The 16,913-nt window shown below is 40.3% G+C and overlaps 1 protein-coding gene across 1 annotated transcript in view; it reads left to right on the top strand.

The window, feature by feature from the left end:
- Positions 1-16,913, top strand: part of CNTNAP2 (contactin associated protein 2) — a 2,268,074-nt gene that overhangs the window by 639,264 nt on the left and 1,611,897 nt on the right. Inside the window, exon 3 of the mRNA XM_040431924.1 lies at positions 4,041-4,234. Coding sequence (XP_040287858.1) covers positions 4,041-4,234 — 194 coding nt within the window. The remainder of the gene's footprint in view (positions 1-4,040; positions 4,235-16,913) is intronic.

The following is a 16,913-nucleotide window of genomic DNA, read 5'->3' on the forward strand; positions in this document are numbered from 1 at the left end:
TTAGAGCTTCATTCAACGCTATGGAACTGCTGGAAATAGTTCTGCAAGAGATTGACTATTTTCAGAACTCCCATAGTAATGAACAGAGAGTGGCCGAGCATGCATGACTGCTCTCCGTTCACTTCGGATGGCCCATTCTAAAGACAGGAGGAGGGACCCGCACCTAGCCGCACCGATCTGACAATGAGGGAATATCATAGCGATATACCATAAATGTCAGAGATGAACCAACCTCTTTAACCCCTTAAGGACACAGCCTTATTTCACCTTAGGACCAGGCCATTTTTTCCAAATCTGACCAGTGTCACTTTAAGTGGTGATAAATTTAAAATCCTTTGACTTATCCAGGCCATTCTGAGATAGTTTTTTTCGTCACATATTGTACTTCATGACACTGGTAAAATGAAGTAAAAAAAAAATCATTTTTATTTATAAAAAAAATACGAAATTTAGCAAAAATTTGTAAAAAATTGCAAATTTCCAAGTTTCAATTTGTCTACTTCTATAATACATAGTAATACCTCCAAAAATAGTTATTACTTTACATCCCCCATATGTCTACTTCATGTTTGGATCATTTTGGGAATGATATTTTATTTTTTGGGGATGTTACAAGGCTTAGAAGTTTAGAAGCAAATCTTGAAATTTTTCTGAAATTTTCAAAAACCCAATTTTTATGGACCAGTTCAGGTCTGAAGTCACTTTGCGAGGCTTACATAATAGAAACCACCCAAAAATGACCCCATTCTAGAAACTACACCCCTCAAGGTATTCAAAACTGATTTTACAAACGTCGTTAACCCTTTAGGTGTTCCACAAGAATTAATGGAAAATAGAGATATCATTTTAAAATTTCACTTTTTTGGCAGATTTTCCATTTTAATAAAAAAAATTCTGTTACAAAGCAAGGGTTAACAGCCAAACCAAACTCAACATTTATGGCCCTGATTCTGTAGTTTACAGAAACACCCCATATGTGGTCGTAAACTACTGTACGGGCACACGGCAGGGTGCAGAAGTAAAGGAATGCCATACGGTTTTTGGAAGGCAGATTTTGCTGGACTGGTTTTTTTGACACCATGTCCCATTTGAAGCCCCCCTAATGCACCCCTAGAGTAGAAACTCCATAAATGTACCCCATCTAGGAAACTACACCCCTCAAGGTATTCAAAACTGATTTTACAAACGTCGTTAACCCTTTAGGTGTTCCACAAGAGTTATTGGCAAATGGAGATTAAATTTCAGAAATTAAATTTTTGGGCACATTTTCCATATTAATCCATTTTTTCGAGTAACAAAGCAAGGGTTAACAGCCAAACAAAACTCAATATTTATTGCCCAGATTCTGTAGTTTACAGAAACACCCCATATGTGGTCGTAAACTGCTGTACAGGCACACGGAAGAGCGCAGAAGGAAAGGAATGCCATACAGTTTTTGGAAGGCAGATTTTGCTGGACTGTCTTTTTTTTACACCATGTCCCATTTGAAGCCTCCCTGATGCACCCCTAGAGTAGAAACCCCCAAAAAGTGACCCCATTTTAGAAACTACGGGATAGGGTGGAAGTTTTTTTGGTACTAGTTTAGGGTACAATGATTTTTGGTTGCTCTATATTACACTTTTTGTGAGGCAAGATAACAAGAAATAGCTGTTTTGGCACCGTTTTTATTTTTTGTTATTTACAAAATTCATCTGACAGGTATTTTTATAGACAGGTATTTTTATAGACCAGGTTGTCACGGACGCGGCGATACCTAATATGTATACTTTTTTTTATTTATGTAAGTTTTACACAATGATTTCATTTTTGAAGCAAAAAAAATCATGTTTTAGTGTTTCCATAGTCTGAGAGCCATAATTTTTTCAGTTTTTGGGCGATTACCTTTGGTAGGGTATGATTTTTGTGGGTTGAGATGACGGTTTTATTGGCACTATTTTGGGGTGCGTGTGACTTTTTGATCGCTTGCTATTACACTTTTTGTGATGTAAGGTGACAAAAAATTGTTTATTTAGCACAGTTTTTATTTTTTATTTTTTACGGTGTTCATCTGAGGGGTTAGGTCATGTGATATTTTTATAGAGCTGGTCGATACGGACGCGGCGATACCTAATATGTATACTTTTTTTTTTATTTATGTAAGTTTTACACAATAATATCATTTTTGAAACAAAAAAAATAAATCATGTTTTAGTGTCTCCATTGTCTGAGAGCGATAGTTTTTTCAGTTTTTAGGCGATTATCTTAGGTAGGGTCTCATTTTTTGCGGGATGAGATGACGCTTTGATTGGCACTATTTTGGGGTGCATATGACTTTTTGATCGCTTGCTATTACACTTTTTGTGATGTAAGGTGACAAAAAATGGTTACTTTAGCACAGTTTTTATTTTCTATTTTTTACGGTGTTCATCTGAGGGGTTAGGTCATGTGATATGTTTATAGAGCCGGTCTATACGAACGCGGCGATACCTAATATGTATACTTCCCCCCCCTATTTTTTACGAATTTGTTTAAACTTTATTTGGGGAAAATGACGTTTTTGTTTATTTTTACTTGAAACTTTTAATTTTTGGGGGGGAAAACTTTATTTTACTTTACTTTGGGACTTGAACTTTTGGGGGTCTAATCCTTTACAATACATTCCAATACTTCTGTATTGGAATGCATTGGCTGTATGAGTAATACTAGTAATACTAGTAATAATCATACAGCTTCCGGGTCCTGTGAGATCCAGGGGGCTGGATCTCACAGGCTCGTCACCGGAAGGCAGCGCAGATGCCTCAGTAAGGCATCGCGCTGCCTTCCATGACATCGGGTCCCCCTCACAGCCCCATGGGGACCCGAAGGCACCGCCGCAATAGATATAAGCTGCAAACCGCAGGTCTGAATTGACCTGCGGTTTGCGGCGATCGCCGACATGGGGGGGTCACGGGACCCCCCCGGGCATTTAGCCGAAGTGCCTGCTCAATGATTTGAGCAGGCACCGGCTTCCGATCACCGTCCGCTGCACGGCAGTGATAGAAAATACACAGGGCGTACAGGTACGCCCTGTGTCCTTAAGTACAGGACATAAGGGCGTAACTGTACGCCCCATGTCCTGAAGAGGTTAAATAATAGGTCATTTTCTGATGACACATTCCATTTAAGTCTGTTCTGAAACGTTTTATCCTTGAGATATTCTTTCATTTTTGAAGCTTATCTTTGGACCTATTCAGTTTTATCAATGTATTTTTGTAGTCGAGGTCTCAAGTACTGAACTCAATATTCCAACCATAACTCCTAAATCCTTCTCTTCTGAAATCCATGCTAGCATAGAACTGCCAATATTATGTTCAGACAGAGGTTTCCTTTAGTACATAATATTATATTTGGAAACATTGAACTACAGTTTTCATTGTTTTGACCATTTATCAAGTAATGTAGTAATATTAGCAATGTTAATGTTTCTACCTTTTTTTTATAAACTAATGTTTTTGTCAACCATTTTACGAATTAGAAATGTTTTGAGAATACCCTGATTCTATAAGTACTGTTTTGAAGTTGACTGATCAAAGCAAACCATTTGTAATGCAGGTCCTTTTTCCACTTGGTGTGCTTTGAGGTCTTTCATTAAATTATATTGTGGGATTATGTAAATGTGATAATGTGTGCTACCACAAGCCTTTGATATACCTAGTTTTTTATATTCAAAAGATTAAGGCCCCTCACTGTGCAATAAGTAAGGAGTTTTACATCAGCAGGATGCCTAGAGAAAAAAGCTTTATAGCAATGAAGGTCAGCAACAGATGGAATACCTGATTTGTGATAATGAAGAATTGATCATAGAAATTGATTGGTATGAAATCTATGTATTGATTTGTATAGAATGGTTAAAAATGTTCTTTTTTTCTCATTGTTCTATTGGTTTAAAAGGTGAAAGATTATTGTAGATACTAAAATGCTAAATATGTATTTGTTTTTCTGCAAAACCTTTTGAAACGCCTTTTGGACATTTCTTCAAATAACATTATTGTTTATGAAAAATGCTGTCTTTTTATTTGCAGGAGATGGTGGTTGGTCACCACTGGACACTGATCATTATCAGTGGCTACAAGTGGATTTTGGAAGCAGGAAACAAATCCGTGCCATAGCTACTCAAGGGAGGTATAGCAGTTCTGACTGGGTGTCTCAATATCGTCTTCTCTACAGTGACACTGGCAGGAACTGGAAACCGTATCATCAGGATGGAAATATATGGGTAAGGAATATAAATTCACTACTTTTATATTTGTATATAGGTTTATTTGTGAAAAAAACTTGACTGATAGTAATAAGTAATTACTATCAGTCAAGTTTTTCTCACAAATAAACCTAAATTGTTAGGGAAAAAATATTCTCTTTAGCAAACAAATTGTGTAATTTAATAGTTCAGCTCCTATCTGAGATCGGGGTGGTGATGTAGCCATTCACTTTGACACAATGGTATCTAACTGAACAGCTGAAGGGGACATTGGGTAGGCTACAACATTAAGTTCAGCAGTAACATTTTTGCTGTGGGGGGAAAGGTTGCAATAAAGAATCTTGCTGTGATAAGTAGATATACATACAAATGTCTATTGCATCAATGATGCTTACTTTGTGAAGGACTTAAGTTTTCTGTTGTTGATTGTTATACTTCATCTTGTACAATGTGTTGTTTTCTTTAAATAAAGGAAATTATAAAAATATAATAATAATTATTCTGCCAAATATTTTACATATGTTATCTGATGCATCTTTTTGGATTTTTAAGAGTTATTGTTGTATTGTTTTTCAAATAGACAATGCGATTCTGGGTACTAAGAACCCCTTTATCAAGTTTGAAAAAAAGTGTTGTGTTTCCTGGACGAACGCTGGAAATAACGGATGAGCAGAGCCGGCACAGAGCAAGTGAGGTGTCTGGAGGAGCTCTGTTCCAGCTCTGCCCAGATGCGATTTCCAGTGGCATTCATCCAGAGAATATTTCTTTCAGACTTGATAAAGGGGTCCACGGTACCGTGAAAAGCATTGTCTTTTTGACAAACAATCAATAAATGATATACAGTCCGTCATCTCTCTGGTCGTGTTTTGCGCCTGTGTCACTCTAGTGGTCCTTGCCCACCACGGACATATATATACTGTAGGGAAATCAGGGATTTCAGAAGCTCCAGGCAGGCACGGACATCACTCTGCTCTCCCTGTGTGAATTGGGATTAGAACTCTGCGAACTTTCCTTCAGCACTGATAGAGTTAATGCTTTCCACCTGCCCTTGTCGAGGTGCTAGTTAAGTTGCTGATCAGTCTCCCAATTTATCTGCCTTGAGGTTATTCCTTTCTAGTAACTAGTGAAGATGATCTTACCTGGATATCAGTGTAGAAACATAGAAACATAGAATGTGTCGGCAGATAAGAACCATTTGGCCCATCTAGTCTGCCCAATATACTGAATACTATGGATAGCCCCTGGCCCTATCTTATATGAAGGAAGGCCTTATGCCTATCCCATGCATGCTTAAACTCCTCCACTGTATTTGCAGCTACCACTTCTGCAGGAAGGCTATTCCATGCATCCACTACTCTCAGTAAAGTAATACTTCCTGATATTACTTTTAAACCTTTGCCCCTCTAATTTAAAACTATGTCCTCTTGTAGCAGTTTTTCTTCTTTTAAATATTCTCTCCTCTTTTACCTTGTTGATTCCCTTTATGTATTTAAAAGTTTCTATCATATCCCCTCTGTCTCGTCTTTCTTCCAAGCTATACATGTTAAGGTCCTTTAATCTTTCCTGGTAAGTTTTATCCTGCAATCCATGTACTAGTTTAGTAGCTCTTCTCTGAACTCTCTCCAAAGTATCAATATCCTTCTGGAGATATGGTCTCCAGTACTGCGCACAATACTCCAAATGAGGTCTCACTAGTGCTCTGTAGAGCGGAATGAGTACCTCACTCTTTCTACTGGTAATGGCTCTCCCTATACACCCAAGCATTCTGCTAGCATTTCCTGCTGCTCTATGACATTGTCTGCCTACCTTTAAGTCTTCTGAAATAATGACCCCTAAATCCCTTTCCTCAGATACTGAGTTTAGGACTGTATCACTGATTTTATATTCTGCTCTTGGGTTTTTATGCCCCAGGTGCATTATCTTGCACTTATCAACATAACATTTTTGTTTAGTATTCAGTATTATAAGTGTTTTTGTACCTAATTGACCCATTCCTTTTGGTTGGTTTTCATAAAATTTTAGTTGCCAGATTTTTGACCATTCCTAAATCCTTTTCCATTTGGTGTATCCCTCCAGGAACATCAACCCCGTTACAAATCTTTGTGTCATCAGCAAAAAGACACACCTTACCATCGAGGCCTTCTGCGATTTTGCTGATAAAGATATTAAACAATATGGGTCCCAGAACAGATCCCTGAGGTACCAAACCTTGTTTGTCTTCCGATTCACCCACCTTGTTGCCTGACCTTGGAACTGCTATTTTGAATACACAAGTACTCAGGCTGCCCTGACTATTGTACTGTGTTCCGACTATGCTTTTGCCTGTGTCCTTGGTGCCCGTCAACTACACCAGGACTACTCCATATGGTAGTGGCCTGGTTGGTTTCTTGCGGCGAAGTCTAGATCCCTGTACAGGAGTTTAAGGGTGAATACCAGGGAACCACAAGGACAATGCCCTTAGGTTTAGCCTAAAGCCAAACTGGTCAGTTGGCACAGTGGGTCCACACCCATTGTCCATAACAGCCTGCAAGCTATAATCTAAAAGTAAGACTCAAACAGTCCAGCTGCTTCTCCCCTTTCATCTCGGTCACTCCATTGGGATGACCATCTCCTGCTTCTGGAGGTTCAGATAGCATCGGCTGCATCAACCTTCTCTTCTTTACTTCAAGTGTTCACTGGAGTTGTGCCCATTCTCTCACAATGCGAACAGGTGAGCAAAATACATATATATATATTAAGGGAATCTACACCTATACTTACCCTATGTGCACCTTTGGCCATATTTTGGGTTGTTAGGAGTATGAGCATCACAAAAAAAAATCTGTCAATTACAGTTTACAGTACAATATAGTACCCACTGTGTAGTCCTCTTCTTACTGGTCTGACTCCTTCTACTGGTGAAATCAAAGGTTGTTTGGCTACAATAAGTCAGTGGTTCATGTATTTCCCTGTTGCCTAGGGAGATTCAGCATGGGAAGAGCTATGTTTCTTACAGTCCTCGCTGTGAGCTGAATGATCTTTTAGCCTCCTATCCTGCCTCATGGATCACACTGTTCAGTGTCAGTAAGATAGAGAAGTTGCAGATGCGCATCTCTAATTGATCCTGCAAAGATTTGTATGAGTGCTCTGCTGAATCATTAATGCAACAGTTGGGAGGGGGGGGGTCTGGTACTGCGGGAGTACGCAGAATATGGACTATAAGTAGCATGTACTTTTAAGGCTAGTTTCACACTTGCGGCAGGACGGATCCAACATGCTATTCACCATGTCGGATCCGTCCTGCTGCTATTTCGCCGTGCCCCCAGGCCGCCGCTCCATCCCCATTGACTATAATGGGGACGGGGGCGGAGCTCCGGCACAGCACGGCGAAAGCCGGATCCGACATGGTGAACAGCATGTCGGATCCGTCCTGCCGCAAGTGTGAAACTAGCCTAAGCAAGATTTTTTTCCATGTTAAAAAAGCAGGTCTTATAGTCTGAAAATACTATATTTTTGTAAAAATTGTGGTTTGTTAGGGACAGGCTTAGTGCATATATTATGAGACTGCCGTAAGGCATTGACATTTTGGGTAAGGGTTGTGACTACAATGTATTTAGATATAAAATAGATATCATTTTGATTAATTGTGTCCCAGAGGAAGTGCAATTATAGATAGATATTGGGAAAATCATATCTGCAGGTCAGATGATAATAAAAAAAAATACTGGTTATAAAAAAAAAAGACTTGAATGAGAGACATTGAAGAAATAGTGTTTCCCAGATAAGTCTATATAAAAATGGAATTTGAAATCAGAAATTATGGTAATAATTGACCAATTTGATTGAGAAAGATGAGTATAGATGAAATTTTATTGATGAAGATATACATACAGTATTTGAAACACCATATGAGCTGACAGAGCAGTGATCAGGAACGAATATTCTATTACTGTTTATTACTAATCATTGACTGCTCATTTGCTGCATTTAAATCGGTAATCCTCATTACTCAGGTGAACGATTGTTGCTACAATCATTTATCCTCATATAGTTCCAACGTTTGCCATTAGGACACAGGATGGGACAATGTGCTGCCGACAAACAAGTGTTTGCTCATTTGTTGGGTGATTAACAGCACCTTTCCATGGCTCAATTTTGAACGAGGAACATAGAAACATTCATTCTCAATAATTGTTCTAATCCACAAATATAAAAGGGCCCATAATCTTAGTTTTTTATTCATTTTAATCAATGGGGAGTAACTAAAAAAAAACACACACTACACTGCGTGCAGAATTATTAGGCAAATGAGTATTTTGACCACATCATCCTCTTTATGCATGTTGTCTTACTCCAAGCTGTATAGGCTCGAAAGCCTACCACCAATTAAGCATATTAGGTGATGTGCATCTCTGTAATGAGAAGGGGTGTGGTCTAATGACATTAACACCCTATATTAGGTGTGCATAATTATTAGGCAACTTCCTTTCCTTTGGCAAAATGGGTCAAAAGAAGGACTTGACAGGCTCAGAAAAGTCAAAAATAGTGAGATATCTTGCAGAGGGATGCAGCACTCTTAAAATTGCAAAGCTTCTGAAGCGTGATCATCGAACAATCAAGCGTTTCATTCAAAATAGTCAACAGGGTCGCAAGAAGCGTGTGGAAAAACCAAGGCGCAAAATAACTGCCCATGAACTGAGAAATGTCAAGCGTGCAGCTGCCAAGATGCCACTTGCCACCAGTTTGGCCATATTTCAGAGCTGCAACATCACTGGAGTGCCCAAAAGCACAAGGTGTGCAATACTCAGAGACATGGCCAAGGTAAGAAAGGCTGAAAGACGACCACCACTGAACAAGACACACAAGCTGAAACGTCAAGACTGGGCCAAGAAATATCTCAAGACTGATTTTTCTAAGGTTTTATGGACTGATGAAATGAGAGTGAGTCTTGATGGGCCAGATGGATGGGCCCGTGGCTGCATTGGTAAAGGGCAGAGAGCTCCAGTCCGACTCAGACGCCAGCAAGGTGGAGGTGGAGTACTGGTTTGGGCTGGTATCATCAAAAATGAGCTTGTGGGGCCTTTTCGGGTTGAGGATGGAGTCAAGCTCAACTCCCAGTCCTACTGCCAGTTTCTGGAAGACACCTTCTTCAAGCAGTGGTACAGGAAGAAGTCTGCATCCTTCAAGAAAAACATGATTTTCATGCAGGACAATGCTCCATCACACGCGTCCAAGTACTCCACAGCGTGGCTGGCAAGAAAGGGTATAAAAGAAGAAAATCTAATGACATGGCCTCCTTGTTCACCTGATCTGAACCCCATTGAGAACCTGTGGTCCATCATCAAATGTGAGATTTACAAGGAGGGAAAACAGTACACCTCTCTGAACAGTGTCTGGGAGGCTGTGGTTGCTGCTGCACGCAATGTTGATGGTGAACAGATCAAAACACTGACAGAATCCATGGATGGCAGGCTTTTGAGTGTCCTTGCAAAGAAAGGTGGCTATATTGGTCACTGATTTGTTTTTGTTTTGTTTTTGAATGTCAGAAATGTATATTTGTGAATGTTGAGATGTTATATTGGTTTCACTGGTAAAAATAAATAATTGAAATGGGTATATATTTGTTTTTTGTTAAGTTGCCTAATAATTATGCACAGTAATAGTCACCTGCACACACAGATATCCTCCTAAAATAGCTAAAACTAAAAACAAACTAAAAACTACTTCCAAAAATATTCAGCTTTGATATTAATGAGTTTTTTGGGTTCATTGAGAACATGGTTGTTGTTCAATAATAAAATTAATCCTCAAAAATACAACTTGCCTAATAATTCTGCACTCCCTGTATATTAATAGTTATATATGCATAGAATAAATATCTACATGATGTTAGTTTGTTCCATATGTGATTTAACAGTGCACCTTAAGACAAATGTCTAAATAACAGAAAATTTGCTTTAGGCAATGTAACAAATATATTTAAGGTCGTTTAAAGGATAATATCAGGCTATATTCCGTGTCCATTCTCATTAGTCCAACATGGTTTTAAATGTCTTTTGTTTGGCTATGCTTGTATACCATGAGTAAGCACTGAGTGTGCGAAACGTGTAGGTTTGCTGCCTGGACCTTGTCTATTTTTATGGATTTTTGATGTCTGCTAATAAAGAATTGGAAGATATGTATTAAGGCCATTTGGCCTGTAATTGTGGGAGGGGCTTGTTATTTACTCCTAGCCTATTTAAGGGACACCCCTTACCTGGCTCCATACCGTTCGAGATCAGCATTGAATGACCCATGACCCTCCCACCACACCACATTATAACATTATTTTCCTTTTTCTTCTTTTCTTTTCCTTGGTAAGCCCTCTTCTTTCTCAGGCCTACCTCATCGTCGGTTCCGGCACACCACAACCGACTTGCCATTTTATACCATCCTACGTTCATTATGGTATTTTACTCTGTACTATCATGAGCCCCTAACACATATATATATATATATATATATATATATATGTGAAACTTGAAAAAATTTGAATGTCGTGCAAAGTTCATTTATTTCAGTAATCCAACTTAAAAGGTGAAACTAACATATGAGATAGACTCATTACATGCAAAGCAAGATATTTCAAGCCTTTATTTGTTATAATTTGGATGATTATGGCTTATAACTTATGAAACCCCAAAGTCACAATTTTGAGGTACCCTTTGCTCAGGGGGTATGGATCAACTAGTTGACTAGAGTGTGACACTTTGAGCCTAGAATATTTAACTTTTTCACAAAATTCAAATTTTAAGCTGCATTATTGTAATTCCTTTTAATTTGCATTACTGAAATAAATGGACTTATGCACGATTTTCTAATTTTTCGAGTTTCACCTGTACATATATATATATATATATATTTTTTAAATGGACCTCTCAAATGTTCAAATCTTCTCTAGCAAATGATCAGATATAAGGATTTCCTAATTGTTTTATTTAGTGAATGAAAACAGATTAATTAAATATTTTAAAGCTTTTTCTCCAAAAGCCGACAACCTTTTTGTTCTACTTTTCTGATTATTAGTGAGCAAGATTAATTAAACTCCAGTTTGTGTTTTGCAGAACTATATAAGGCAAGCGATTCCATTGTTATGGTTCAGTGAAAGAATAGACATGACCAATGGTCTGATGGAGAATAGAAATATATTAAATGGCCTTGCAAGTCCTGGTCCTTTTAACGCAGATTTATTTGGTAGTTTTACTTGTTTCACTGGTTTATGATGTATGTATTTTATAACAGCATGTCTAGTTAAATGGAATAAATCATATAGAGGGCTTCTCTCAATACATATTGGTATATGTGTACAATTAACTGAGGAAATTGCTTTCAAAAATAGTGTGAGAAAAGCAAACCACTGAAGCATACCTAAGCAAGCACTTCAAGGTCATCAGAGAATTGTTGATTTTATTTAGTCGAAAGAAGAACACAAGAGCAGGCCACCAGACTCAAATATGAGACACCATATCATTTTAATTATTCTCATATTGCCAATTTAACCTGATAATATGTACAAGATAATTAATTTGCAAATTGTACATTACATAACATCTGGGTGTTGAGTTGATCTACAAGTTTATACCAGTATGCTATTACTGACCATTGAGGTTAATCTAAAACACGATTATCATTTATATGGAAAATTAAATAGGTTAATTTTACAAGCTAATCTAAAGTGACATTTTAGCTCAGGGTATTAGTGTATCTGAACCTGTATTATAAACACATTACACCGTTTTAAAACATAATTAACAGTAAGGTCTTAAAGGGGTTATTCCATGATTAATGTAGAAAATAAAAATAAACCAGACATCATATGACACTTGGAAATCTCTTTCTAGCTAAGTTAGCACCAAAGATATCCCCATTATTTACTCCATTTGCTCTGCTGTATTTATTTCAATCTGGCAGTTTGGTGAACATGCCCTTTCTCAGGGGCATGTGCCCTTTCTGCTGTAGCTGGTTAAAGGATGGAACATGTGCGTCCACCTCAGTTATGTGGACACAGAAGCTAAAAAAAAAAACAATAGGAGGCACAATTCAGACAGATTTCATTGAAGTGGCTATAATAACTTTTCAAATTAGTTGCAATTACAAAAGTATTGAGATCCAGGTGCTTATTTGAAAACTGTAGAATATTTTTCATGGGACAATCCCTTTAAGACTTAAAGAGAACCTGTCACAGTAAACATGAAGTCGGACCTTCTGGCACCATATCTTAAAGCAGGAGAAGCTGAGCAGATTGATATATACTTTTCTGAGAATAGATTCAGTCAAACTTGGGCAGTAACTGACTTCCCTATATGACTGTGCATAGATGTGAATTAGAGATGAGCAAATAAATAAAAAAAATCCGATTCGGCTGGTTCGCCGAATTTTTGGAAAAAATAGTTTTCATCTGAATTTATTTGCTTCGAATTGCGTTACAAAACTGCTATTTCCTAGCTGCAGAGAGCCTTTATAGTGGTGTAGAACAGTGTGTCTTGCAGTAACACGCATAGGGAGTCTGCTTTGGTAGTGAAATAATACTGTGAGTCAGTAGGACATGCAGATGACGGGCGTCGCTCTTAGAATCACTGCACACTTCACTTATTTGGGCAGTCACAGGGCCAAAACTGACCAAATAACTCAAGTATGAACTCAGCCTTACAGGTCAATGTTAGTGCCAAGAAGAAGCGCACTCCTTTTACACCATCATCAGCTGATTCCACATAGATGTCTACAGAACCTGTTCTATTAAACGCTTATACAAGTAGAGCCCCCCGACAGAGTGGAGAGGGTGTCAGCAGTAAGTTTGTGTTGACGTCACTGATTATTTTGCCCTTTCTCTGATCCGTCAGAACAATAACCCCAAAAAAACGGATCCTGTCTGTTGAGCATACTCCTTCACTCGGTCAACATTTGGTCAGTAATCTATCAATATTGCTAATGCTAAAAAAAAAAACAGGAGAACATCCAAAACAGAGATGACCATTTAAGAACCGCTGGGTTGCTGGTCAAGACACGACTGCTAAATGATACAGGGAGCTCAGGTTTCTCGCTGCGACCCCTGCTGCCATGCCTCCTTACTCTGCTGCGACCTGTGCCTGCGCCAGAAACATTTAGGCCTCTGCCACTACCCTGTGCAGGGCCTGGCACTTCTCTGTCTGACATACTGTTAGATCAGATAAATAAATAAAAAAGAAATTAAAACACCCCAAAAAAGTCTGCAATTTACTCACTTCACCACACAACGGCTAATAAGCCTTTTTTCCCCCCACAAATACACACCAAAAAGGGCAAACATTTTTTCACTTAACCACACAACAGCAAATACGTTTTTTATGCCAGTAATAGACGCAAAAAGAGCTTTAGAACATATAACTGCACTGCTGAACGGCAAATATATTTTTCTTTTGCCAGTAATACACGCCACAAAAGGCTTTAGAACATATAACTGCACTGCTGAACGTCAAATATATTTTCATTTTTTCACTTATACACACCACAAAAGGCTTTAGAAGATATGTAACTGCAGCACTGAACGGCAAGTATTAAGGCTGATTTCAGCCTGTATTTGTGGGCAGGGCGTTGGCTCCCTATATATACCTGCCAATTCCTTCCCTCAGGTGGTGTGTCTCACTTACTTTGTAGGAGGAGCCAATCTAGCTGCCATGGAAGCTTCACGTCTGTTTTTTTCCAGCTTCACGTCGGGTTGTTCAAGTGCGATTCGCTACACAGCGCCACGATATCAAGAGAGGTCGTTCGGTTACACGTAAGTTCTTGGAGCATGAGCTCCCACCTACTCACGGCTACGGGCAGTAGCACTCCTCCACAAAGGTTCTGCAGTTCAAGGTGGAACGCATCCACTTCCGCCTGCCATCCTCCAGCCGAGCACTGATCGCAACACCTCCCACACACGTCCGTCCACTCCAGGCTCGCACTTGGGGACCGCACATCCCAGTCCAAGCAGGGTAGTAAGCATGGGGGTCCCCCTTCCCCTCCCTGCAGCGGCCATGAGTGCGCCACATGCCCACTCAGAAATATCCACCCCAGATTAAAAAAAAAAAAAAGGGGGATAATAAATCATTGCCCCAGCAGAGACGCTATATAGCAGAGGCGGCACAGATGGGAAGCAGTGGGCATTGTTGCCGGCGTTACGCCAAACTGCGGCAGCCCAGCTTCCAGCCTGTGTCAGGGGCAATTTTGGTGTGCGTATTTGCATATATTAATCAACAGCACATGGGCCAGTAAGTTACTTGGTCCCTGCAGGTCAGAATTGTGTCACGGCATGGAAGCAGGGATTCACACTGCCAGCAGGTGTCAGGGGTCAGAAATTGCGCGTGGCAGGCTCCCTGTTTCCAAACGCAGGTTTGGCTGGAAAGATTCGTCAGCGGCGCGCGATCAGTTCAGTTATCACATATACCGCGTACTTAAATCATCTGTCGCCTGGACCACTCAGGCCAAGTTCAATGTTGTACGTCACCTGGATCGTCCAGGTTTTACGTAGTATGTTACCTGGATTGTCCAGGCCGAGTCTAATGTTGTGCGTCGTCTGGATCATCCAGGCCGGGTTCAATGTTGTATGTCACCTGGATTGTCCAGGCTATGTTCAATATGGTATTTCACCTGGATCGTCCAGGCCAAGTCTAATGTTATGTCACCTGGATCGTCCAGGCCACGTTTTTAAGTAGTATGTCACCTGGATCGTCCAGGCCATGTTTAATGTAGTATGTCACCAAAATCGTCCAGGCCATGTTTAATGTAGTATGTCACCTGGATCGTCCAGGCCATGTTTAATGTAGTATGTCACCTGGATCGTCCAGGCCATGTTTAATGTAGTATGTCACCTGGATCGTCCAGGCCATGTTTAATGTAGTATGTCACCTGGATCGTCCAGGCCATGTTTAATGTAGTATGTCACCTGGATCGTCCAGGCCATGTTTAATGTAGTATGTCACCTGGATCGTCCAGGCCATGTTTAATGTAGTATGTCACCTGGATCGTCCAGGCCATGTTTAATGTAGTATGTCACCTGGATCGTCCAGGCCATGTTTAATGTAGTACGTCACATAGATCGTCCAGGCCATGTTTAATGTAGTACGTCACATAGGTTGTCCAGGTTCAGCTACCACTGATAACATGTCACACCATTTGTCCTGTCCGGGTTACCCCTAGGATGAGCTAAATGTTGAGTGACAACTGGACCTCCAAGTTAGCCACTGCTGTATCCACATCATATGTCATATTGGGTTCGCCACACCCCGTTCTAGTCTGTCCAGGCTCGGCTTTTAGGAGCCTTCCGGACAATCAGGGGGTTTCACGGTCCCCATCCTTTTCTCACGGCTACGTTATTCAGTTTACTTAAATGTTTTCCCTCAGATTCCTAGAAGTGTCTCCGGCCACTATCATTCTCAAAGTAGGCTAAAAGTCCCGCAAGGTAAGTCATACGCAACGAGGGTAATAGCACTGGGAGGTTCTATCCTTGCATATCCCAGTCTGTATATACCTTATTTAGCTCTTATTGTTGGTTTTTTCTGTTCGCGCCAATCCAGAGCAAGTCATTCATCAAAGTCAGGTTCAGTCAAAGGCGGATCCACGATGTCTCAGGGTCAAAGAAATGTAGCAGCAGATGCACTGTCTAGATTTAATTTTTTGGTTTTCTTTCAGGAGATGCCCGACGCGGACCCCACGGGAGCCTCAATCCCGACACACAACACTCTAGTGATGGGCTAGAGTCTTTGATTTCGACAGCAAAACACCTCATAAGTCAATGATTAGCCCCAAATACGGCCTTACAGAGCCGGGTTGAAAGCGTTTGATAGTTTTAGACTCCTTTACCCTCAGGGCGGCCGTGATGAAACATCATACTTGCTGGCGTTCATAGCTTTCTGTTATTCCCAACTTAAACTCTCTTATAATACCATCAAATTATACCTAGCGGGCCTCCAACATCACTTCATGCTCAGTAATCTGGGTCGATCTTCTATTTTTTTCAAACGAGGCAATCAAGGCGGCCCTCAGGGGAATACAAAAAAATGCAAAACAGGCTCCCACCCGTAGACAACCGGTGTCCAGCAAGCTGTTCAGGGATTTGTCTTCTGCCCTAGATGGCTGTCCTTTTGGGCCCTTGACCAGCACGGTAATACAAGCAGCCATGTTTTTAAGTTTTTACGGCTTCCTCCGGCCAGGAGAATTCACTGGCAGCTCTCCGGGACATGGCTGTCTCCGCAAAGAACAGCTGTCGTGGCATAATGACTATTTCGTACTCAGCCTTTCACTGACCAAAACAAACCAAGCAGGGCCACCCACGGAGACTAAATATTTCCCTACCCAAAATAAGTTCGGATCCTCAACAAATTATTATCCCTGTTACAGACAGCGCCTCGTAACAGTCCTCTCCTGCCCTTCAAAGACAAACCCCTCTCTTCAAACCAATTCACGTCCCATATTCGTTCTCTGGCAGCAGGCCTTGGGTACGACCCAGGAGTCATCTCGGGTCACTCGTTCCGCATCGGAGCGGCTTCGTCGGCGTCGAAACACCAAGTCCCTGCTCATGTCATTCGTTCCATGGGGCACTGGAGGTCATCTTGTTTCATTAGATACATTCCAAACCCACACAGGGAAATATCCCAGGCTTTTCAGTCATTGGCGTTATAGGTCATGCGAGTTGGAAGTATATGAATAAACCGGTTTAGAC

Source organism: Bufo bufo, chromosome 5 (assembly GCF_905171765.1).
Source record: "Bufo bufo chromosome 5, aBufBuf1.1, whole genome shotgun sequence".
Taxonomy (NCBI): domain Eukaryota; kingdom Metazoa; phylum Chordata; class Amphibia; order Anura; family Bufonidae; genus Bufo; species Bufo bufo.